Source organism: Delphinapterus leucas, chromosome 5, assembly GCF_059928025.1.
Source record: "Delphinapterus leucas isolate spDelLeu-1000000601 "Yukka" chromosome 5, BTC_Dleu_Yukka2, whole genome shotgun sequence".
Classification (NCBI taxonomy): Eukaryota; Metazoa; Chordata; class Mammalia; order Artiodactyla; family Monodontidae; genus Delphinapterus; species Delphinapterus leucas.
The window spans coordinates 64968541-64995028 of NC_143133.1; the positions used below are offsets into that span (position 1 = coordinate 64968541).

The 26488-nt window shown below is 37.1% G+C and overlaps 1 protein-coding gene across 1 annotated transcript in view; it reads left to right on the forward strand.

Annotated features, from left to right (window-relative positions):
* Positions 1-26488, forward strand: part of NSUN7 (NOP2/Sun RNA methyltransferase family member 7) — a 67489-nt gene that overhangs the window by 12555 nt on the left and 28446 nt on the right. The window contains exons 2-7 of the mRNA XM_089911834.1: positions 5905-5963; positions 6670-6800; positions 15554-15706; positions 16048-16231; positions 17381-17591; positions 25683-25826. Coding sequence (XP_089767960.1) covers positions 5905-5963; positions 6670-6800; positions 15554-15706; positions 16048-16231; positions 17381-17591; positions 25683-25826 — 882 coding nt within the window. The remainder of the gene's footprint in view (positions 1-5904; positions 5964-6669; positions 6801-15553; positions 15707-16047; positions 16232-17380; positions 17592-25682; positions 25827-26488) is intronic.

Here is a 26488-nt window from a genome sequence, read left to right on the forward strand (position 1 = left end):
ACGCTGTGTCTTTTGATTGGAGCATTTAGTCCATTGACATTTAAGGTAATTATTGATAAGTATGTACTTATTGCCGTTTAACCCTTGTTTTTCAGTTGTTTTTATAGTTCTTTATTTCTTCTTTTTGTTTTTCCTTTTGTGGTTTGATAATTTTCTTTTGTAGTATGCTTGAGTTACTTTCTTTTTGGTTCTTGTGAAACTATAGTATATTTTAAATTTGTGGTTACCATGGAGTAACCACAAATTTAAAATATACTGTAGTTTCAAGTATGTTCAAGTATGTTAACTCACAGCTGTGTCTACTGGCTTTAAACTGATAGTCATTCAACTTCAAACACATTCTAAATGATCTATATTTTTATACTCCCCTCACCCACATTTTGTGATTTTGCTGTCCTATTTTACATCTTCATGAATATCTTTTTACTGTTAGTTGTAGTTATAATTGCTTTTACAATTTTTTGATTGTTTTTTAATCTGTGTACTGACTTAAGTGATCTTCCATCCTTTTATATATTTGCCTTTCCTATTGTGATTTTCCCTTTCCTATAGTTTCTTGCTTCTTTTCTATTTAGAGAATATCCTTCAATATTTCTTTTAGGGTAGGTTTAATATTGCTGAGTTCTTTTAGTTTTTGCTTGTCTAAGAAATTTTCTCTTCTTCTGTTCTAAATGATAATCTTGCTGGGTAGAGTATCTTAGGTTGCATGTTTTCCTTTTCAGGACTTTGAATATGTAATGCCACTCCTTTCTGGACTGCGAAGTTTTCTGCAGAGAAATCTGCTGATAGCCATATGGGGGTTCCCTTGTAACTGACTCTTTGTTTTTCTCTTGCTGCCTTTAGAATCCTTTCTTTATTTTTAAATGTCATTTTAGGGAATTCCCTGGTGGTCCAGTGGTTAGGACTTGGCACTTTCACTGCTGTGGCCCGGGTTTGATCCCTGGTCAGGGAACTGAAATCCTGCAAGCGGTGTGGTGTGGCCAAATAAAATAAAATAAAATAAATTTGTCATTTTAATTATGATATGTCTTGGTGTGGGTCTCTTTGGGTTCATCTTATTTGGGACCTTCTGTGCTTCCTGTACCTGAGATCTGTTTCCTTGTTTAGGTTTGGGAAGTTTTCAGCCATAATTTCTTCAATTACACTTTCAATTCTCTTTCTCTTTCCCTTTCCCTTCTGGAACACCTATTAGGCATCCGTTGGCACGTTTTGTATTATCCCATAAATCTCGTATGTTGATATCATTTTTTTTTTCATTGTCTTTCTGTCTGCTCTTCTGATTTAGTGATTTCCATTTTGCTATCTTCCAGGTCACTTATTCATTCTTCTGTGGCATTTAGTCTGCTCTTCATTGCTTCTAGATTGGTTTTTAATCTCAGCAATTGAATTGTCTATTTTTGATTGGTTCATCTTTATAGCTTCTAGTTCCTCATTACAGTGATGTGTATTTCTATCGATACTCTTTCTTAAATCAGTTAGAATTTTTATTATCTCCTTTTTGAACTCAGGGTCTAGTAAACTAGTGAGCTCTTTTTTTTTTTTTAGAAGATGTTGGGGGTAGGAGTTTATTAATTAATTAATTTATTTTTGCTGTGTTGGGTCTTCGTTTCTGTGCGAGGGCTTTCTCTAGTTGTGGCAAGCGGGGTCCATTCTTCATCGCGGTGCATGGGCCTCTCACTGTCATGGCCTCTCTTGTTGCGGAGCACAGGCTCCAGACGCGCAGGCTCAGTAGTTGTGGCTTACGGGCCTCATTGCTCTGTGGCATGTGAGATCCTCCCAGACCAGGGCTCGAACCCGTGTCCCCTGCATTAGCAGGCAGATTCTCAACCACTGTGCCACCAGGGAAGCCCGTGAACTCTGTTTTATTATCTGTTCTTTCAGGGGATTTCTCTTGTTCTTTTAATTGGGAGTAGTTCCTCTGCCTTTTTGTTTTACGTAACTTTCTCTGTCTCTATGAATTTAGGAGGAACAGTTATCTATGGTGGTCTTGAAGGGTGTTTTTATGTGGGAGTGTCCCTGCATAGATTGTGTGTGTCCAGTGTTTTTGGCACAGTGGCTGGTTTTGGTATGGACTTCAGCCGCATCTTTCCTCAGGGTGTGCTGGCCATTATCCCCTTGATGGGAGTGTGGCTGGTATTCTGGTGTCCAGAGCCTGTACTGGATGTGAGGCAGGGCTTTCTCTCTGCTCCGTGGCTGTCACTGCCCTGTCAGGGGCAGGGTCTGCTCCCCAGTTGTTGGGGTGGAAGGCTTGAGGGTTGGGTTCAGTCGGACTCCATTGCCCTTGAGTACATGCTGTGCCCCAAAGGAGGTGATTTCTGAAGCAAGTGACGCCCACATGGTCACAGAGCACCTGTGTGCTGCCTGTGTAGGCATCCATAGTTCCACTCAGAAGCAGCCCAGGGTTGTGTCCCTTTATCTGTTTTGTCTCAGATCTAGTTAAAGGCTATGGTGTGGAGTAGGCTGGGGCTGAGGGTCGGGGTGTTGTGGCTGCAGGAATTGAGGTGACAGAGCTGCTGCCTGAGGTCTGGGCTGCCTCTGTGGCAGACTCCCAGGAACTGTCTGCCCCATATCTAGTGCTAAGCTGCGGTGTGGTGTGGGCACACTGGGGTATTCTTGCTAGGAGACTAACCACTGCTACTCCTGAGCTTGCTGACAGTGGTTGTCACCATTCCATCCACACCACGCCCCAGGACCTCCCAGCTATCTCTGCGGTAGCTAGATTGAGTTCTCTCCTAGGGCCTATATGCCCAAGATTCAGCACTTAGCCACTGCAGGCTCCTGTGGCGCTACCTCACATGCATGCTGACAGTGGCTGCTGTGGCTCCACCCGGATCACAGCCCAGGTGCCCCGGTCTGTCTCTGTGCAGCTACACTGAGTCTCTGCCCAGATTTCATGCCCGGCTGTGGTGTGGAGTGAATGGGGCCAGGGTGTTCGCCTCTTTGGATTGGGAAGTGGGGCAAGGCGGCAGTTGCCAGTGCAAGGCTCTCTTTGCCCTGGTTCTCAGCAAGCCAGCATGTGGTCACTCCTCACGTGTAGAGCCTAGGCTTCTCCAGCCCTCTGTCTGTCCCAGTGGATTTCTCAGCAGACAAGGGGGCCTGTCTCCTCTACGCAGGACCCCAGGACTGGGATGCCCAGATTGTGGTTTGACCTGCTTACTCCCCAGGGCGAGGGTCCACCTGTGTGGACCTTCTCTTCCTTACAGAGGTCACTCCTGGGGGCTCAGTTCCCAACCTGATGCTTTTTTTTTTTTTTTTCTGTCTCTGCCTGGTTACGTGGAGCTGTTTCTTGCTGCCTTTGTTCTTCTGCCAGTTTCCAGTTAGTTTTCCCTGAAAATTGTTCCACATGTAGAAGTAATTTTGAACTCTTTTGGGGGAGAGGTGAGCTCCACATCTTCCTACTCCACCTTCTTGATCCCTCTCAGCCTTGGCATCCTTGAAATGAAAGTTCTAGAAGTGAATTATATAAAGTGGATCATTTGAAGGAAACTCTATGAACACAATAAAAATAGAGAAGGAGAACCTAGGGGAGAGTCAAAAGAAGAACTATCTTCCATCTTTCTTCCAGAACGGGAGGGATGATCAGACAGACTGTGTGAGTTTTAGGGGTCCAATAAATAGCACTCTTCCTTTTACACTTGAGTTTGGAACCCATGGAGAGAAAAAAAAAAAAAAGATGTCCGGGGACATGGCTTTAGATCTTCAGTCAAGCAGGCTTGCAAATACTTTATCCCTGAATTAGAACTTACCGTCTAATCTAGACACAGCTGAAGAATTGCAGATCCCTCCACCCAACTCATGCAAGGCACGTGGCAAAGAGCAGTCTGGAATGCATGCCCACCTCCTGCAGAAACACTGGCAGACAAAGACTGGAAGGGGGAGGGAGTGATATATGCCCCTGTTCATTCTTCCAAATTCACTAATTAAACTCAATTTTCTTTTCACATGGAGTGATAAGTAAGGGGTAGGGAGAGAGTCCAAGGGTGTTTCTCTAGGGAAGGCCTTCTGCATTGGAAACATGAAGAATGAGGATTAAGAGTTCCCTTCAACAGACAAAAGAGAAGAGGCTTTAATTAGTGGGGCACTAGGGATAATTGGAGCTATTGTGCTGAACTAGGATATGTGAGGTTTGCTATCTTCAAATAAGTCCTGATAACCCACATCAGTCATTAGCAGTATGTTTTATTTAGCCAGTCTGGTTTGTTGTAAGAGTGAGTAGAGGATAGGCAGCATAATGTGGTGAGGAGCGTGCACTTGGGTGCCAGACTGCCTGGGTTTGAGTCCCTGATCTGACTCTTGCTGTGTGACTATGAAAATATTACTGAACCAGTCAGTGCCTCATTTCCTACTTTATAAAATGGGATAATGATGGTAGCTAATTCATAGGGTTGTGAGGGTTAAATGAATTAATATATGGAAAGCATTTAGAACAGTGTCTAGCACATAGAAAGCACTATCTAGAGTATACATAAGTAATGTTGATATTGCTATGTGAGAATGTTCTGTAAACTATAGATATATAAAGGCAATGCATTCTGCACAATATTAGAGACAGCCCAGAGATTGTCAGTTTTGACAGGAGCCCTAGGAAAAAAATGCAGTGTTGGCAAAATCATGTTCTGTCTTCTTTTCCTTCATTCTACTGCTCCTATTTTTAGGAGTCCAGCAACTCCATTGCTCAAAGTTCTATAGCCTATGCAGGTGTGCTATCTTAGAAGTCCTTCATTCTTATGACAAGTATATTTTCTGTGACAAAAATTGGGACTCATGCTGAGAAACTGTGAAGTAGATAGGAATTGGTTTGCGAGTACTAAGGGTGTGGAACTGTAAACTTCATTTTCCTTGTAAGTGAAATGGGGATATTGCCTTGTACAATACAGCCACAATTGGTGGCTAAAATATGGGTAATGATACCTGAAAGATTTCCTATGAAAATTGGAGTCTGTGCTCCCAAGTTTGTCAATTCTTTTTAGTTTTCCCATCCCCCAGATAAAAACTGAAATTCAGTGTGTATTGTGTATATAGGAGGTGTTCCATAAATGTTGAATGAATTGAAGCTGTCTTAGCTCCCTGTTAACTGACTAAAGCATTTGTTATATGATATATATACTTAAGTAGTTATAACAAAAGAACACTCGTGTGCCCTGTGGAGGTTTTAAAATGTGTTCATGTGTTTTCATTTAGTACCTCTGCAATTATCCCTCTGCCTGGAATGCTTTCTTCTTCCGGATCTTTACATGGCTAACTCCTTGTCATTTGGGACTTAGATTAAATGTCATCTTATCAATGTCGTCACTAGTGAGTTCTACCAAATATTTAAGTAAGAAATAACACCAATTTAACACAAACTCTTCCAGAGTTTAAATCCTAATACCAACATTGACAAAGATATTGCGAAAAGAAAATTATAGACCAATATCCTTCATGAACATAAACACAGAACAAAAATCTATGTTTATTAAAGCATCTGTAATATGATATATATATATATAGTTAAGTAGTTATAACAAAAGGAGACTCATGTGCCCTGTATAATAAAGTATTAGCAAATTGAATCCAACAATATGCAACATAAAGAGGATAAGACATTATAAATGAGATCCTCTTTAATGTTTTTCAAGGGATATAAATTAAAGATTGGAATTCCTTTATTACTACTTCAGCTATTCAGATAATACTCCTTTGACTGTGATTCCGTGTGGAGCCTGAGTCACAGGGGTCCAGGATTCATAAAGATTACAAATATTTCATCATGTCATTGTAATTTGAGTCTTTATCAAGAATTAGGTATGTTTTAGATATGAAAGTAAAAGTATTTTATAGCATTGTCCAAAGTGTATTTTGATTCCAAAATTTTCATTTTCAGCTTTGGAGTTTTCAGTAACAGACATTTTCCTTGTCTTGTAGTTCAAGATATTTTGGAAACTATATTAATAGACAGCTATATTTTCCCAAGCACCATAATAGTAAGTGTATAACTTTTATATAATTACTTGTTTCGTGGTTGTTAATTAGAAAGTACTAAAAAGCCTTCAGATTTAAATAACTAGTTTGTTTAATGCTGAGACTTCTTCAAAACACGTCCTTAACTCTCATACTTCTAAGGCTTCTAATATAGATCCCACTCCTTTCATTTGATGAATCTGCCAAAAATTGTCCTTTTTGAGAGGTTTGTTTTTTATTGGATTTTTTTTCTAGTTTGCAGTCCTTTTCTTTTTTCTTTTATTTATGTATGTATGTATGTATTTATTTATTTATTTTTGGCTGCATTGGGTCTTTGTTGCTGTGCACGGGCACTCTAGTTGCAGCAAGCGGGGGCTACTCTTTGTTGTGGTGCGTGGGCTTCTCATTGCGGTGGCTTCTCTTGTTGTGGAGCACGGGCTCTAGGAGTGCGTGCTTTAGTAGTTGTGCATGGGCTTAGTTGCTCCGCAGCATGTGGGATCTTCCCAGACCAAGGCTCAACCTGTGTCCCCTGCATTGGCAGGTGGATTCTTAACCACTGTGCTACCAGGGAAGTCCCTTTGCAGTCCTCTTCTATCTCCCAATTCAACCAGACTATGTAAAAATAGTCATATTTTTATGACTGCTCTCTTATGAAAAACAATGGAATGGAAAATATTGCTATTAGATATTGTTTGTATGCTTTTCTTTATGTGTGTTTCCCCTTGGTAGCCAGATCATTTGAACAGTCTTATCATTGTGATGCTGTATGATTTCCAAGATAGAAAATTTCAAGCTCGTCTCCTTTCTGATAATGAAGAGTCTATAGCGGAAGTTCTAGAAGTAGAGAACCTTCTTAACAGGTAATTGTAAAGGTGAAAACAATGTTTTATATGAAATCATTTTTGGTATTTTCACTGGTGAAATTGTGTACAATATAATGTGTAGATAACTGTTAAAATTTTATAGAGAAAAAATATAAAAGTTCATAAGTTTCTTGAGTTCCTTTACAAACAAATCTTGAACAGGGTAAATATTCTGCTTAAATTCAAGTTGTTTTTCAAAGCTTGAATTGTAAGATCCAACTTGTAAGTATTTGGAAAATGATGAAAAATTCCTGACAATTTTTAGCACGTACTTAAGTTACACTTCATTTGAAACTGCTATTATTTGTTTACCTGGCTTTGTTTATAGCTCTTTAAAAAAAATCTAACATGTATCAAACAAGAAAATTCCAACAGTAGATAAGAACCTGTCACTGTTCCAAGTTGAAAAAAAAGATCTACAACTTCATGTTAGTAGTTAAGAACAAAACTAACATGTTTTAAATTTGTTTTCCTTTTATCCTAAATATCAGCAGAAACCTAGTATGGGGATAATAATAGCATCTACCTAAAAAGGTGGTTGGGAGAAGTAAATAAACTAATGTATATAAAGTGCTGAGCTTAGAGTCAGACACTTAGTAGATAGTCAATCAGTGTTAAATGCTACTGTTGTTAGGGCTTTTGTTATTACATCGTTGAACCTTAATAGAAAGCACAATATAGCAACAACAGCAATCTTGTAGGAAGATTTTTACCAGGTGAATAATCTGCAACAGTTGTCATATGTCATTTTATATTATTATGGGAAACTCAAGCAGTTTCACTTACAGTATTGAAGGTTGAGACCAGAGGACTCACGTAATGGAGTTATAGTAATAACTTACCTTTATTGAACACTTAATATGTATCAATCATTGTTATAAGAAGCTCTTTACATAACAACTCTTTGAGGTAGATATTGTTACCAACCTGTATTTTTACACATGGGAAAACTGAGGCACAGACATGTTAAAAGACCCTGCCTAATGCCATAGAGCTAGAAAGGGGAGTAGCCAGAATACACATTCAGGAATGCTGACTTTAGAGCCCAGGATTTAACCATTTATATGCTACTACTCCTTCCACTTAAGATAGTGAGTGGTGGCTAAAGTACTCTAGAAGATGAAAGATATGACATAGTCATATCTCATGTCAGTTGTAGCCATGAGAAATTTGGAGATGGAGAAAAGCAAAAGCAATCAGATGCATGTACCCTCTGTGTTAGATAAGTAAGGATCTTGCCCCTGATTACTGCATAGGTTTCTGGGCAACTACTTCACCCATACCAGTACCAGGCAACCTGCCTCTGAGGATGGGCACCCACGATGGGTGCAGATACATCAGAGAAAAGTTGGTGGGGCAGTATGCTCTGGGACAGGCTCTGAGTTTCAGCTTTCCTGAGCTGCTGTCAGTTTCTGTTTGACTTAGTCGGGACTCAGGAGATGTTCATGGAAGTCTCAACTTAGTCTCAGTGAGCATAATGAGAGCTGAGGTTAGGAAAGCCACAGGGCTCCAACCAAGTAAGAAAGACCAGACTGTGGTTTCATGAGCAGCAGATTTTTAGCTGAGAATGTTAGCAAGCCAGGCAGGAAATAGGATAAGCAAAGGTCATGGCTCAGGAGGCCAGAGGAACCAGAAGATATTACTGTCTTAGGTTCCTGATTCTCCAGATTTTTCCCTTTCCCCATAATACATACCATGCTACCTCCTGCCTTGACACACATCTGGTTGCATTCTTGTCAGAGCAAGAAGCTGTCAGTGCAGTTTTTCCCCCTACCCAAACCAATAGAGCTTCATATAATGCAGATCTTATTCCCACATATTCATGCTATACTCAATTCATAATATGCTATCGGAGAAATGCGTGTATTTAGTGATTGAATTGCAGAGAACAGTAGTGCAGTATACTTATATACAGATAACACTGAAAAAACCCCATGTATAATGATAAAAATCATGCTGAGAAAATACATGTATAAAGATAACACTAAAGGGTTTTAATCAAGAGTCTCAGCTTTCAAGTAATAGAAGCCATCTTCAGTTAGCCTGAGCAAAATGGAAAATGTTCTTATAAAGGTATTGGAATGTCTCATGCAACTCAGAGAATCAGGAAGAGGATGAAAGCAGGAGCTGGAAAGATGTCAGGACCTTTATCTCTGCTTCTTTGTCTCTATCTTTTTAACTCTGCTTCTCTCAATATCTGCTTCATTCTTTTCCTCTGCAGATCTGCCTTCTCTGCTTCTCTAGTCTACATGGAGAAAACCCTGCTATTGCACTCCACGTCTTGAGCTTACTTGTTACAGTTGTTAGTTTCTTCACTTAGACTAACTTATTGTCTCTAACCCCAATTCTAAATTATAATCCCTCCCCTGGGAATTTGATTGGTTCCATGTAGGTCAGGTGCATTCCCCTGGGCCAATCCCCCATAGCCAATGGAGCAGAATTCTGAACTGAGACAGAATGGTAGCGGCCAACATCTGTAGATCTTCTGTGGCTTGGGGCTGGGCACTGTTGTCCCCAGGGAAATAGAATCATTGTAAGCTTGAAGTATACTTTAGTTATGTTTCTACCAAGAAGACGAAGACTAATTTTAAGAGGTGATAGAAGTAATTATTTAGCAAGAAATTGAATGAGAATTATTTCCTCCTTATGAAAATTGTTTGATCTTTGTTGTTATTGTCTCTTCCAGAGATCCTTGTGTTTTATCACTCTACCAACTTGTATCTTTTTTTTTAATTTTCTTTTATTTATTTTTTTATACAGCAGGTTCTTATTAGTCCAACTTGTGTCTTTTTCTTCATCTGTTCATAGCTTTAGAGATATAATCCAAGATGACACCTATTATCATTTTTGACATATGCAAGGTCTTTAAGAACTCATTCCTTGTACAAAATGCAACTATATTTTAAATACTATGTGACTGGGTTAAATAAAAGGAGACCACAGCTTCTTCCTTTCTTACTCCCCCCCTGCCTTACACTAGCCCAAGAATCTGATTCTGCCAAATAATTTGTTGGGCTTTGGTGAGGCAGAATTGGGGAATGGGCAGTGAAAGAGTAGAGAGGCAGGAGAGGAAAGACTTAGTGGTCCATCCTCCCAAACCACCTAAAACTGTCCTGAAACCTTCCCCATTACAATTAAGGCACCACCAGCTTCTTAGATATCATCCTTGATTCCTCTTTCCTCCCCTCCCCGGTGCCCATACCACACCTAATACATCAAGTTCTGTAACTCCAATTGGAAAACATGCTGAATGTGTCTACTTGTTTCCATTTCCACTCCTACTGTCCAAATCCAAGCCACTATAATGGGTCACTTGGACTACTGCAATAGTAGTCCTCCTTCCCTGCCTGTAACTCTTACTTTTTCACAATCTGTTCCACATGGCAGGTAAAGTGATATTTTAAAAAAGTGATTATATAGTCATGACAGAGTATCTAGGATCAAGCTATATTCCTCTTGTAAACAACTAGATGGACAAAATATATGAGGCAAATATTTTGGACATTAGACAAAAAGCAGCACAGAATTTTGATCCTTGAGAGAATGAAAACAAATGAGGTGAGCCCTAGAATAGTCCTGGCTATACACCTACAGGTACTTTCCAACTGCAGTGCAGGAAGGAGGATCTCAAGAGGAAAACTGTAGTCTTACTAAAGCAAGAAAACAGAGATCAGAGTTTTGGGATAAGCATCTGAAATGGTCATTTTTTTCTCCTTTTTTTTGGGGGGGGGTACGCGGGCCTCTCACCGCTGTGGCCTCTCCCGTTGCGGAGCACAGGCTCTGGACACACAGGCCCAGCGGCCATGGCCCACGGGCCCAGCTGCTCCGTGGCACGCGGGATCCTCCCATACCGGGGCACGAACCCACGTCCCCTGCATCGGCAGGTGGACTCTAAACCACTGTGCCACCAGGGAAGCCCTTTTTCTCCTTTATTCTATTAATGTGGTAAGGTAATTCACATTGAATGATTTATGAATGTTAAAACCATCCATGGATTTTTGGGATAAATCACTTTTGCTTGGATATATCCCTTTTCTGCTATTCCTCAGTTTTCTCATTCACATAATGCTCCAGGGTTTCTCATTTGCTGAAATGCTCCCTAAACACTTGTTCATGGGTTTTTGTCTCTCATATTCTCTCCACCCCTTCTTTGGAAACTCTTAGCCCATTTCACTTACTTAGTGAATATTCTGAAACAGTTGTCAGTATGATGTCTGATTTTATATTTGTATGGGAAATTCAAACAGTTCACTGAAGATTATCCTTTGGCATTAAGAAAATACTCAATTTATATTTAAAGAGAACCATATTTCTTTTGTGTTAGGCATTACTAATGGCACTCCAAAACTTGAGATATTTTGGGAATTCCCTGGCAGTCCAGTGGTTAGGACTTGGCACTTTCACTGCGGAGGGCCTGGGTTTAGTCCCTGGTCAGGGAACTAAGATTCCACAAGCCATGTGGTGTGGCCAAAACAAAACAAAACAAAAACAAAAAGCAAAACAAACTAACAACAACAAAAAAAACTTGAAATATTTTGTTCATTGTTAGGTAAAATTTCTGAAAATTTGAAGCCAAAACGGAGTAAAACCTTTTTTGTATTAGGTAGGATTCTTTTTTGACAACACACAGGACTCCAACTCAAACTAGATTAGACAAAAGAGAAATTTTACTATAAGGTATCACACGGAAGAATTGAACAATGAGACTTGCAGGAAAGACATTGATGTGGCTACGCTTCTACTAACTAAATCCTGTGGCTCAAGTATCATCAGGGCTCTCTTCGACTCTAGTCTCTGCCTCTTTGTGTGCTTTACCTTCATTCTTGGATCTTTTCTTCTGTTCATAGAATGGGAAACTTGGCTGCTGACTACTCAGGAGCTTTACATCGTACACAGCACGAAAACTAGAAAGACTGGCTTGACTCTCGGTTGCTGCACACAAAAATTCGCTTGACTCTGGTTTGGGTCAAGTGCTCACCCTCTCCCAATCAACTGTAGTCAAGGAGACAGAGTCAGTTAGGAACACCTCCCAAGAAAATTATATGAATGGAGGGAGGAGAGGAACATTTTTCGTAAGAGGGGAAGTTTCTATTCCCAGAAGGGAAGTGGTGCTTAGAATAGAAACCTGTAGGTTTCTGCTCTAAATGGAAACATTGCTCTGTAAATATGCTTTGCTGTTTAACATCTCCATTTTTTACGGTACTCTGCCCTCTGTCTGTATATCTTTTCTCTTCTTGTGGTCTGGAAAATTCTTGCTTTTCCTTTAATAGTTCAGGTTTCTCCTCTTGGAAGTCCCTTTAGGCTGATTTTGTTCTTCTTCCAGTACATTTACTCTCTTCTTTATCTATGTATCTTATAACATTAACCATGTTGAGCTATAATTATTTGTTTATATGTCTGTTTTACCACCTAATTGTAAATTACTTAACGATAGAAACTATCTTTTAATCTTTATAGCTCAGGTCTGATAACAGTACTTGATTAATACTAGTAATAAAAGAATGAGCATATTGGACTTTTCTGGTGGTCCAGTGGTAAAGAATCCGCCTTCCACTGCAGGGGACACGGGTTCGATCCCTGGTCGGGGAACTAAGATCCCACATGCCGCGGGGCAACTAAGCCCGCGTGCCACAACTAAAGAGCCCACACGCTCTGGAGCTCACACGCCACAACTAGAGAAGAGAAAACCCGCACGCCACAACTAGAGAGAAGCCGTGCCTCAACGAAAGATCCCGTATGCCTTAATGCAGATCCCGTGTGCCTCAACTAAGACATGACACAGCCAAAAAAAAAAAAAAAAAAGATTAAGCATATTAATCATTATCATTTCTTGAATAACTTAACTTTAAATACATTCAAAATTATCTTTGCAACCATTCTATAAGTTAGATACTACTTCTTAATTCCTAGAGCTTAGAGAAGCTAAGTAACTTGTCTAAAGTCACATAGCTAGTAATTAGTGGAACCAGAATCTGAACCCAGGTAATCTGATTGCAGAGTCCAAACCATACTGGCTGGAGAGACAGAGGAACAGCAAAGTAGAGAAAGAGGGGAATGGATGTGGCATGTAAGCAAAAGTGGTAAATAGTTCAGTGTGTGACTAGAGGTAGATTTATGGATGTGAGTGGTGAGAATTGAGAAAGGAAGAGTTGGTTCAGGTTAAATTATTAATATCCTTGTGTGTCATGATAAAGAGTTTGGATTCTGGCCTGTAGCTAATGGGTTCATTTAAGATTTAAGCTTAGGAATTATATAACTACAATTTAACATACAGAAACAAAGCTCTGGCTACGTGTATGACAGGGATGCTGATAAAAAGATAATTAAGCAACTCTCTGCCATAACACAAATTGTAGCAGGAGATGGAGTTCTGGATCAAGAATGTTGGGAAAGGCTGTTTTTGCTTCCGTTTTCATCATTGCAGTCTACCTTAAAGCTATGGAAGTATTTTTAGCAATCACAGGATATTTTATTTATGGAAGTGATATATCTGGTTATCCTAATAGCATTTGGATTTGGTCTTTGTCCTCAATCTGATACTGTATGTTTATATAAGAATCTTTATAACTGTACATATACTTCAAGTTACTTTTTATATGATTAAATTATATTAAAATTCACAGTCCAAAATGTTTGCTATCTGGGTTTTGGAAAATCTTTTCTCCCTATACTCCCTGTATATACACAACACATACATTTTTCTAGGCTTCACATCTCTGATCTTTATATTTAATGATTGAATAATTGTCAGTAGCATTTATTATGGTAAATTCGAACTACGTAGGTATTTGGAAGGACTGTTTAGTCAAAAATAGTCTGTTCTCAGAAACATCTCAGTGTATAATATAGAACAGTAACTCATCCCCTTTATATTAATTTATTCTTTGATGTGCATTAATATATAATTATTTTTAATGTCCCTTGCTGTAGTTCTATGACATCAGGACATAGCACTACACAAATCTAATTCTTTTTTAAAATTTAATTTAATTTATTTATTTGGTTGCACTGGGTCTTAGTTGCAGCACACAGACTCCTTAGTTGTGGCATGCGAACTCTTAGTTGTGGCATGCGTGTAGGATCTAGTTTCCTGACCAGACATCGAACCTGGGCCCCCTGCTTTGGCAGCACGGAGTCTTATCCACTGTGCCACCAGGGAAGTTCCCACAAATCTAATTCTATGATAGCCCCAGAAGGCTTAATGTTTGATAACCCTCCCCTCTACCCCCACCCAAAGTGCCCCTGTGTTCTCACCCTCCCTCCCTCCCTCTCTCCCTCCCCCCCCACCCCCTGCTCTCGCTCTCTGTCTCTATCTTATTAAGCTTTCTGCAGCCACATACACCATTCTCAAGGAACTTGACTTTTTGTGGCATCCCTTCCTCATTTCTCATTCAAGGTTATCCTTGAGGTTTATTATTCAGTTAGATTCCTATTGTGAAAATGCTATGAATATAGGTCAAGAGTAAGTCCTGTGTTCTCATTTATTAAAAATTTGGGCTATGACATTAAAAAAAAATCATTGGGTCTTCATGGTTATGCTAAACAGTTCTTGTTTTTCTTTTCTGTTATTTGGAATTTTGAGGTATGGGATAGTCAGAACTGGGAAGGACTTGATACATATTCATGAAAGTTCCTTAATCTTATCAAGAGTACACTGTTGCCATCTCTGATAATAATAACTGACCTATAATGAGGGCCTGCCACGTGCTAGGCACTGTGCTAAGTATTTTACACACATGATATTAATCACCACATTAGTTGCAAGGTGAGCTGATCACATTTTACAGATGAGAAAACTGAGGCTGATGAGAGATTCAGTATCACACCTGAGGTCACACAGCTAGTAAGTGACAGAGCCTGAATTTTTTTTTTTTTTTTACAGTACGCGGGCCTCTCACTGTTGTGACCTCTCCCGTTGCGGAGCACAGGCTCCGGACACGCAGGCTCAGCGGCCATGGCTCACGGGCCCAGCCGCTCCGCGGCATGTGGGATCTTCCCGGACCGGGGCACGAACCCGTGTCCCCTGCATCGGCAGGCAGACTCTCAACCACTGCGCCACCACGGAAGCCCCAGAGCCTGAATTTAACTTCGTTTGTCTGACTCTAAATCCTACACCTTTTTCATTACATAAAATTTGTCTCTCAGCCAGCAATTGTTTTAAATATTTGAGGAGGACTTCCCTGGTGGCGCAGTGGTTAAGAATCTGCCTGCCAATGCAGGGGACACGGGTTCGAGCCCTGATCTGGGAAGATTCCACATGCCGCGGAGCAACTAAGCCCGTGCGCCACGACTACTGAGCCTGTGCTCTAGAGCCCACGAGCTACAACTACTGAGCCTGCGTGCCACAACTACTGAAGCCCGCGTGCCTAGAGCCCATGCTCCGCAACAAGAGAAGCCATGACAATGAGAAGCCCGCACACCACAATGAAGAGTAGCCCCCCGCTCACCACAACTAGAGAAAGCCCGCGTGCAGCAACGAAGACCCAATGCAGCCATAAATAAATAAATTTTAAAAAAGAAAATATTTGAGGAGATACACAGCTATACAGAGACATCAAAAACTGAAGAAAAGAAGCAGGATTATTGGATTTCCATTTTTAAATATGGCAAATTTTAATTTTAGACTTCAAAAATTTGAAATAGAATTATAGAAGTATTTGTTAAAATTCTAATTGTTAATGTTTCTAGTGGAAAATTGATAGTCTTGTCTTCAATGCAGTACTTACCAAGAATGGATTTTCTGTTTCTAGTTTTAAGACAAAATTGGCTGCGGCATTGGCAAGATGTCGAATCAAACATGATGCCCTTTCAATTTACCACATTCTTCCAGAAACAGTTAGGAACCAGGAACTAAGGGCCTCAACTTTGCCACTTTATGCTTGGATAAATACGTGTAAAATCAGGTAAGATTTCTAATCAAATTCTTTATTTAAGTCACTTGCCTTTCAAAATAATGTGATACGAAATATTACCTTTTTAATGGATGGGGGGCTCATCTGGGGGAGTGTTTGGGGAATCATAGTTTAGTTCAGGATTTTATCACCAGATTACCAAAAGTAATTACATAAATGTGTTAACTTTTTTGTCTCTGTTTTTCAACTTATTGTTGGCTAAAATTACAAGTTCCATTAGATGCAATATTTGCAGTGATATTTTTATTTATTGTAGGAAAAAGATTCTAGTGTTAAATAACACTTTTGATGTGTTATATTTGTAATTAAATCCTAATGTTATATATTTACAGCCCTGAAGAAGTTTATCATAGTTTGAAGAAAAAAGGCTATAATAAAGTCAAATCTGTGTTGCATATTGATAATAAAGTCTTTGCTGTGGATCAACATTGCTATGATGTCTTAATTTTTCCATCTCATCTTAAAAGTGATCTTCTAAATATAGATCTTTTCAAAGATTATAAACTTGTATTTCAGGTAAACTAACACTTACTTTCATTGTGATTCTCAGTAATGCTGCTCACCCAGAGAATTCCTCCACTTAAAAATAAAACCTAACAAATTGGTTATATTTTGTATAGGTTATCAAGGAGGTTTATAAGGCCTAATTTTCACCTTGAATAAAATTAATTCCCCTACAGCCAGTTTTCATTTTATACTTTGACATCTTTGCCCCATGTGAAGTGGGCATATTGTAAAGAACATATTCTTCCTACACACCATAGATGGGGGAACTCTTATTGCCTACAGCTAAAAGGCTATATTTTTCTCTCCCAAGGGAGGATTCAAGAGAAGGCACAGTGATTCCTTTTCTTCTTTCCATTTCTGGGGAAGATGCTAGTGCCATCCTGCATTTGAAAATGCAATGTGTAATACTTTCCCATTATCTCTTTACTATATTCCTACAGCTTTGATTTGTAAGATGTGTATATATAAACAGCTATCAATGCAGGAAGAGAATGTGAGGTATAATGTGGTTTCAATAGAATGAGAAATTAAAAGAAATCAGGTTAAATTAATTTTTATGTGCTTAGATTTCAATTCTTGCCTCAGATTCACCTTAGTTTTGTAAGGTTTATCCCTTCATAGTACCTGCATTCTTGGGCAGAGTCTCTTGGCCTTATTTTGTTGTGACACCTTGTTGAGCACTGAGGTCAGATGCAGAAACTCATCTGTCCAGCCCCCTTTTATAAGCTTGTCAGCCATCTTACTTTTAATCTCTGTGAGCTAGCAGCCATTTAGATGACAGTGTAATGGGGAAGAAAGAATGGCAGTAGCAAATGGGTGCATTTTCATGAAGGCTTAAGAATGGGAGCTAAGGCAGGACATCAGTAGTCTGTTAATCACATTTTGGGGATTTTGGCATTGCCTTATCACTGTATAAAAGTTAAATGATCACAGTCATAATTTAGGCTAAACAAAGTTAGGGTATTGTTTTAAGTCAGTTTATATCAGTTATCTTTGTTAAGTTTATATTTTAACATATGTTAAGATGTTTTAAACTCGAATGCGTTAGGTATCTCTTCAGAATTTCTGCCAGTACTTTGTTTTACCTAAGGCAAAAAGAAGTCAGTACATGCTTCTAGTCAAACCCTTCGAAATTCTAATTGTACCATTATCTTGTAGGACAAATCTCGAAGTCTCGCTGTCCATTCTGTGAAGGCTTTATTAAATATGGATGATGATATCTTAATGGTCAATACAGGTTCGTGGTACACAGTTGCCCATATGTCAGTCTTAACAAATAATAATACCTCAAAAATATTTGTGTGTGGAGTACAATCACAAGCTAAGGATCCTGACCTGAAGAACCTTTGCACAAAAATGGGATGTAAAAGTACGTACAAATATTTATTTGTTTGGTGGTAATGTTCTGTAAGATTTAGAAATGTTAAAAATATTTGAATTTGTTATTTCTCGTAATAAAAAACTCTATATATGAACTATACTCCTAAAATCCCCACTAATCTGTATTATATCAGGCTGTTCTTGTTACTTAATATTGGTTAAACAACTGCAGTTTAAATTAATGAATATATTGGCACTTTGGTATATTGCTTGACATTTACTGCATAATTTGAGTTTCAAACAATAATTAAAGTAAGTGGTAGAAATTGTCATCTTCTAATAAATAAGAACACAATCACGGGAGTTCTTAAGGGACAAAGATAATATCTAGGACCAGATGCTAAGTCCTTAGGCTTCTTATTTTTAAAGAATTTTTCCACTGGATCATGCTGTGACAAAAGATAACATTTCATTATAGGTTCAGTGAAGCTGAAAAACTAAAGGAATCTTTTGACAGATTCACAGGGTCAGCGAGAAGATAAGTAGAATCCAGGGCTTGACATGGAGAGGTAGACTGGTAAATACCCAGGATTTCATTGGAGCACAGAAGTATACCCTGGGTAGTGATCAGTCCTCTGATGAATTGAAGCCCAAATTCCAGTCATCTCAATTCCCAATTGGATTCAGGTGATCTGGGATTGCCAGAGGCAAAAGTAAATTCTCTCTGGAAGAAAGTAACATCATCCTGGATCTCATATTATCTCCTAATTTTTTTCAAATTCTGTGTCTGGCACTCAAGAAAAAGAAAAATCAGACAAAATAGAAGAAAGATGTGAGTGAAATAAAGAGAAAAATACTGCAATAGAAGCAAACCCACAAAAGGGCCAGGTACTGGAGGTATCAGATGTGGACTTTAACTATGATTAATATGCTGAAGAGACTAAATGACAAACTGCAGAATTTTAGCAGAGAACTGGAAACTATAATTTTTAAACTCAGAAGAAAATTCTAGAATTGAAAAATACAATATGTGAAATTAAGAAATAAACAGATTTAACAGTAGGTTAAAACTAAAAGAAGGAATAAGTGAACTGATCAGTCAGAAGAAACTATCCAGACTGAAGCATCAGGAGACAAAAGGATGACTAATATGGAAGAGACCATAAAATACACATGAGATTCAGTGATCCAGTGATGTCAGGTATGTTGTGATTGGGAACCCAGAAAGAGAGGAGAAAAGGAACTGGGAAAAAACAATATGTGAAATTCGGACTGGGAGTTTTAAAAAATTGATTAAAGTCACAGATTCAAGAAGTGCTATGAACTCCAATAAAAATAAATGTGTATAAATCACAGCAAGATCCTTTTTGACCCACTTCCTAGAGAAATGGAAATAAAAACAAAAAATAAACAAATGGGACCTAATGAAACTTAAAAGCTTTTGCACAGCAAAGGAAACCATAAATAAGACCAAAAGACAACCCTCAGAATGGGAGAAAATATTTGCAAATGAAGCAACTGAAAAAGGATTAATTTCCGAAATTTACAAGCAGCTCATGAAGCTCAATAACAAAAAAAAAACAACCCAACCCCAAAATGGGCAGAAGACCTAAATAGACATTTCTCCAAAGAAGATATACAGACTGCCAACAAACACATGAAAGAATGCTCAACATCGTTAATCATTAGAGAAATGCAAATCAAAACTACAATGAGATATCATCTCACACCAGTCAGAATGGCCATCATCAAAAAATCTAGAAACAATAAATGCTGGAGAGGGTGTGAAGAAAAGGGAACACTCTTGCACTGCTGGTGGGAATGTGAATTGGTTCAGCCACTATGGAGAACAGTATGGAGGTTCCTTAAAAAACTAAAAATAGAACTACCATATGACCCAGCAATCCCACTACTGGGCATATACCTTGAGAAAACCAAAATTCAGAAAGAGTCATGTACCAAAATGTTCATTGCAGCTCTGTTTACAATAGCCCGGAGATGGAAACAACCTAAGTGCCCACCATCGGATGAATGGATAAAGAAGATGTGGCACATATATACAATGGAATATTACTCAGCCATAAAAAGAAATGAAATTGAGCTATTTGTAATGAGGTGGATAGACCTAGAGTCTGTCATACAGAGTGAAATAAGTCAGAAAGAGAAAGACAAATACCGTATGCTAACACATATATATGGAATTTAAGAAAAAAAATGTCATGAAGAACCTAGGGGTAAGACAGGAATAAAGACACAGACCTACTGGAGAACGGACTTGAGGATATGGGGAGGGGGAGGGGTGAGCTGTGACAAAGCGAGAGAGAGGCATGGACATATATACACTAACAAACGTAAGGTAGATAGCTAGTGGGAAGCAGCCGCATAGCACAGGGAGATCAGCTCGGTGCTTTGTGACCGCCTGGACGGGTGGGATAGGGAGGGTGGGAGGGAGGGAGACGCAAGAGGGAAGAGATATGGGAACATATGTATATGTATAACTGATTCACTTTGTTATAAAGCAGAAACTAACACACCATTGTAAAGCAATTATACCCCAATAAAAATGTTAAAAAATAAAAAAATAAAAAATAAATGTGTAAAAAACATAGTAGGCACATCATAGCATAATTGCTGAAAACCAAAGACAAAGAACAATGTTCAAAGCAGCCAGGGAAATAATACATATTACCTTCGATGAGATAGCAATAAAACTAAAAATTAACTTTTCAACAGGAACAACTGAGGCCAGAGACAAACAATATCTTCATAGTGCAGAAAGAAAATGTCAGGCTAGATTTCTATACACAGCAAAAATTTCCTTTGAAATAAAAATACTCTCAGAAAAAGAGAGTGAGTTTGTTACCAGCAGATACAATAAAGGGTTTACTAAAGATTATTGTTTGAGTAGAAGGAATATTGTCTCATACGGAAGGTTGTAGATGCTGGAAGAAATGAAGAGCAATGGAAAAGGTTAGTACATAGGTAAATCTAAATAATTGTAGTCTAGTGTCTTGTGGGACTGTAAACTAATGTCTTGTGGAGCTAACAATATTTGTGTTAATGTAATTAAAATACATTACAACAATTGCACATAGTTTAGAGAAGGAAATGGAATTAATGTGTTCTGTCATCCTTGCTTTGTCTAAGAAATGATAAAAGTAGTAAATTATTAAGTCAGTGGTATGTGTTATAATATCGGGGCAAACAATAAACAAATAATAAAAGAATGTAAAACTAATAGGTAAGGGGGAGGGGTGGAATATGGAATTGGAATCACCATAGTAATGTATAAAAGGCAAGACAAAAAGAAAGGAAGTAGGTAGATTAAACTTTACAAAAAATATGTATTTATAAATCAATAAGTAAACATTAAATATGCATGACTGATACTTGAATTATAAGACAAAGAACATCAATACTGGATTTTTAAAGATCAACTTTAAAATGCTATTTATAAGAGATACCCCTTGCATAAAAGGATATTCAAAAAAAAAAAACTTAGACGGACAGAAAAAGATATTCAGTGAACATACTAACAAAAGGAGCTACAGACAAAGTAGTGTTATGTCAAGAAAACTTACTAGAAATATAGCATGTTTAAGTCATCAGGAAAATATACCAGTACTAAGAAGTATGTACATAATAACATAGTCTCAAAATATATAAAGCCACATTATCTAGAATCAGCAGGTAAAATGCTCTGTATATAGAAAATTCTAAAGAATCCATGAAAAAATACAGATTTAATGCAATCCCTATAAAAACCCTAGCTGGCTGTTTTGCAGAAATCGACATTCTGTCCTAAAATTCACATGGAAATCCGAGGGACCTGAAGTAGCCAAAGCAGTCTTGAAAAAGAACGAAGTTATAGGACTCACACTTCCTGATTTCAAAATTCACTACACAGCTTTAGTTATCAAGACAATGCGGGACTGGCATAAAGATAAACATGTAGATCAGTGGATAGAATTGAGAATCCAGAAGTAAAATCTTACATTTACGGTCAATTGATTTTTGACAAGTGCACCAAGACCATTCAACAAGGGAAGAATAGTCTTTTCAACAAATGGTGCTGGGATAACTGGATATCCACGTGCAAAAGAATGAAGTTGGACCCTTACTTCAAATCATATACAAAAATTAACTCAAAACTGGATCAAAGACCTAATTATAAGAGGTAAAACTATAAAACTTCTAGAAGAAAACACAGGAGTAAAACTTTGTGACTTTGAATTTGGCAGTGGTTGTTTAAACACCTAAAGCACAACAAAAGAAAAGATAAATTGAACTTCATCTAAATGAAAAACTTTTGTTCTTCAAAGGTCACTATCAAGAAAGTGAAAAGACAACCCACAGAATGGGAGAAAATATTTGCAAATCATGTATGTAATAAGGGACTTGTATCTAGAATATGTAAACGATAATAAGACATATATCACAATTTAAAAATGGGTAAAGTATATTAATTTAATTCAGCTCTTCAAGAAAAAAGTTTATAAAACAATTCAGTTATCAGTAATGGGCAAGGAGATAATACTACAGATCCTAGAGACATTTAAAACATAATAAAAAGATACTATGAGCAAACTTGAACATTTAGATGACATTGGCATATTCCTGGAACAACACAAGTTACCAAAACTGACAGAAGAAGATATAGAAAATCTGAATACTCTTGTATCTATTAAGATCTTAAAATTAGTGGATATAAATGTCTATTAAATTCATAACTGAAAATCTCCCCACTCACAAAGCAAAATATTTAAAAACCTTTAGTCCTTTAAGGAAGAAATAATACTCTTCCAGAGAATAGAAAAAGAAGGATTACTTCCCAGTTAATTTATAACCTTGATATCAAAAACTTGAAATGGATATTAAAGGAAGGAAAATTATAGGCTAGTGCCACTCATTAGCATATTTGTAAAAATAAGTGTTAGCTAGCTGAAATAAGTATTAGCAAACTGTATTTAGAAATATATAAGAATAGTACATTATAAATAAGCTAGATTCTAGGAATACAAAGTTGGTTTAACTCTTAAAAATCAATGTATGTAATCATGTTAATAGGAGAATAATTTTATGGTCATCTCAATAGATGCAGAAAAGAAATTTGATAAAATTTAACATTCATTTATTATATATATGCACAGCAAATATCATACTTGATGGTATGTTTAAAGCTTTCTGGTATCAGGGATTAGATAAGCATGCCTACCATCAGCACTTCTAATCAACATTGTACTGGGAATCACAGGCAGTACAGTAAGGAAAGAAAAGAAGAAATAGAAGATATAATGATTGGAAAGGAAGAAATAAAATTGTGTTTAATTTATAGGTGACATGATTATATATGTGGAAAAAACAAAGTAATCTATAAACTATAGATTTCACGTATGCCTTTTTTAAATTAATTTTTATTGGGGTATGGTTGATTTACAATGTTGTGTTAATTTCTGCTGTACAGCAAAGTGAATCAGTTACACGTATGACTTTTGCAGTGTTGCTAGATACAAGGTCAGCATACAAATTCAGTTTCTGTACACCAATAACAAAAATTTGAAAATGAAGCAGATACCTTTTACAATGAACAAAAAACCATAAAACTTTTAGGAATACATCTAGTAAAAGATGTGTAAGACCTCCTCATAAAACTTATGGAACATTATTGAAAGAAAGAAAGAAGACCTAAATAAATGGAAACAACAGACCATGTTCATGAATTGGAATACTAAATGTCATAAAGATGAGTTTCTTCTCCAAGTTGATCTGTATTGATTCAATTCACTCCTCTTGATGCTACAGGATATTAAGGAAGAGAAGGTCTTTTTAGTAAACGGTGCTGGGAAAAAATGACCCCTGCTTCACACCATCTACACAAATCTAGAATGTATTATAGGAGAAAACTTCTTGACTGGGGCTGGTAAAGATTTCTTAAACAGGGCACATAAAGCACTCATCATAAAAGAAAAGATTGATAAATTGGACTACAGTAAAATTTTTTAAAATTTAAGGACTTCTATGCATTAAGAGTACAAAGGCAAACTGTAGAGAGGGAAATATAAACTGATGAAGAGGTTTTTTTTGCCACAGTATACAAAGAATTCTTACAAATTAACAATAAAAAAGACAGCCCAGTTGGAAAATGTGCAAGAGACATGACCAGGCATTTCACAAAAGAGGATATACAAATACCAAAAAAACTTATGTAAAAGTACCTTAACCCCATTAGTAATCGAGGAAATGCAGTTCAAATCGCAACTTACCACCACATATCCACAGAATGATTAAAATTAAAAAGATGGCAGTACCATGTGCTGGCAAGGTAAGGAGCATTAGGAATGCTCAGACACCGTTGGTTGGACTGTAAATTTGTACAGTGACTTTGGAAAACTAGCATTAATCACTAAAATTGAAAAAATACATGCCCTTATGATCCAGCACTTCCAGGTTTATTACCCCTTTGAATTTTTACCTAGTTAACCAGAGAGAATAGGAACCACTGGGTAACTAAGCAGTAGAGTAAGGGAAGTTTCTTCTTTTAGAAGCATTCCAGGTGATAAATGAAAAAGGGAAGATGGGAGTAGAATACGACTATTTTGCAACCCCTTTGCTGGTAACCATAAAGGCAATTTAATGGATGAATGTGACCCCACTTGTGAAGTAGTTTTGTGCTCCCCACCCACCAAGAAAAAAAAAGAACTTGAATCTAATTAAGCTCTAAAGATCCAGCTACTAATAAACTACATTTTAGGAAAGTAATTAGCAAAATCCAGACTGTGGGAAACTCTAGTAGTACAAAAAAAACATGTTTCATTAAGAAATAAATGATAAGAAAAAATGGAGAGGGTACCTATAAACAAAAATAAATTTAAAAGACATCAACTAATTGCAATGTATGTACCTTATCTAAATCCTGATTTAAACAAACTGTAAAAAAAAATTTGACAAGTGTGAGACTATTGGAAAATTTGAGGCACGATTGTATGCCATTATTATTTGATGATAATAACAAATTACTTTTTAAAATGTATGGGGTTGTATTTTTAAAGGGGTTCTTATCTTTTAGTGATATATGGTGAAATATTTTATAGATTCAAAATAATATGGGGGAGTGGAAGTGGGTGTGGATATAGATGAAACAAGATTGGGAATGAATGGTTCATTGTTGAAGCACCATAATGGGTACTTGAGAATTTATTACATATTATGTCTATTTTTGACATAATATGTTTAAACTTTTACAATAAAAAGTTAAAAATAGGGGAAAAAAGAAAAAGACCCACTTGATTAAAAATTTTTTTTCAAAAGAGACAATAGAAAGAGAGAAGAATTGATCAGATAAGAGAAGGGTTGGGTAGGGCAATTTCAAGAGCAGCTCCTCAGCAGGTGAGGGGAATGGGAGCCATTGCAGAAGTGAAGGGGTGGCCCTAAGATAGGATCACAGATAGTTATAACCTGAGGGGAGGCAGACACTCTTAAACTAAATTATAAGGTCCCTGAAGACCTTTAGACTGTGCCTAAATAAAAATTATAAAATGCTAAATGAAAATATAAATGCTAATAAAAATTTTTTTTCTGGGAAAAATAGAATATAAAAGGGGTTAAAAAATGGGAAGGGAAGTAACCAATACTGAGCATTTACTGTATACTAGGCACCATGCTAAGCCTAACTACTTTATCTCAATCTTCACTACAATTAGATGAGGTGTAGGCTTTATTATCCCATTTTACAAATAAGGAAATTGAGGCTTAGAGAGATTGTCACACAGATAGTAAATAGTGAAGTTGGGAGTCAAACTTGGGTATTTCTGCTGCTAAAAGCCATTTCCCTCCACTATACCATACTGCTTTAAATGGAATCTGAAGTTCAAAATGGAAAATTTAAATTATATTTTATGTAGAAGATATTTAAACTTCAAAATCATTCTCTCAAGTAAAGGAGAAAGAACTCTATTAAGAGAATTCACGCATTAACTTTAGGATGTTATCAGAAAATAATCCTCTTTTCTGACTGCATTAAAATGACTTTTTGTGGGGTTGAGGATTTAAAAATGAACAATGATAAATAGATATAATTACATACTGCATTAAGATTTTTAATTAATATTTTTACATACATTTTCTGTGTTTTTTCTCCCAGATATTGAAATACTTCATGAGACATTTATTAACCTTGAATCAAAGGATCATAGGTTACAGAAAGTTAAAGTGATTCTGCTGCTACCTCGTTGTTCAGGACTGGGTGTTAGCAATCCAGTAGAATTTATTTTAAATGAGCATGAAGGTACTTTAACTTTTAATTTCTAAATTAATTTCTAAATTATTGAAATTTTAACATTTTTAAAATGAAATTATTTAAAATCATTAAGATGACATATCAGATACATCTGATTAATGAATAACTACCATATGTAGAGCACTTAATATGGATAAAGTATTTTACATTCATTACCTCATTTAATCTTTATTATACCAGTTCTGTGAGATACGGGCAAGGGGAATATTCAAAATGTTCAATAATTAGAGTGATGTAGGCAATCAGAACAGATGCTAGTATGCTGTTCTGGCATATACCAGAGCTCAGAATATAGGCATTAACATTTATCAGCATTTTATAGATAAAAAAACTGAAACTCAGAAAGATTCATTCATTTTTATATAGTCACATAACTACTTGGTAAGAGAGCTAGGATTCAGATTTAGATCTGCCTGACTCTAGAGTCTGTGCTCCAAGATGATCCCAATTAAATCATGATCAGACTATTTCAAACTCAAGACTTCTTTAAGCCCCAGTATGTATGTTTTATGATACGAATATCTCAGATTAAATATTCTGAGAATATTTTATTTGCTTCTTTAATAAATTAAGAAATATTATTTAAGATTAACATTTATTGAGCATTTATGTATAAGGCACTGAACTAAATCCTTTGCTTGAATTATTTC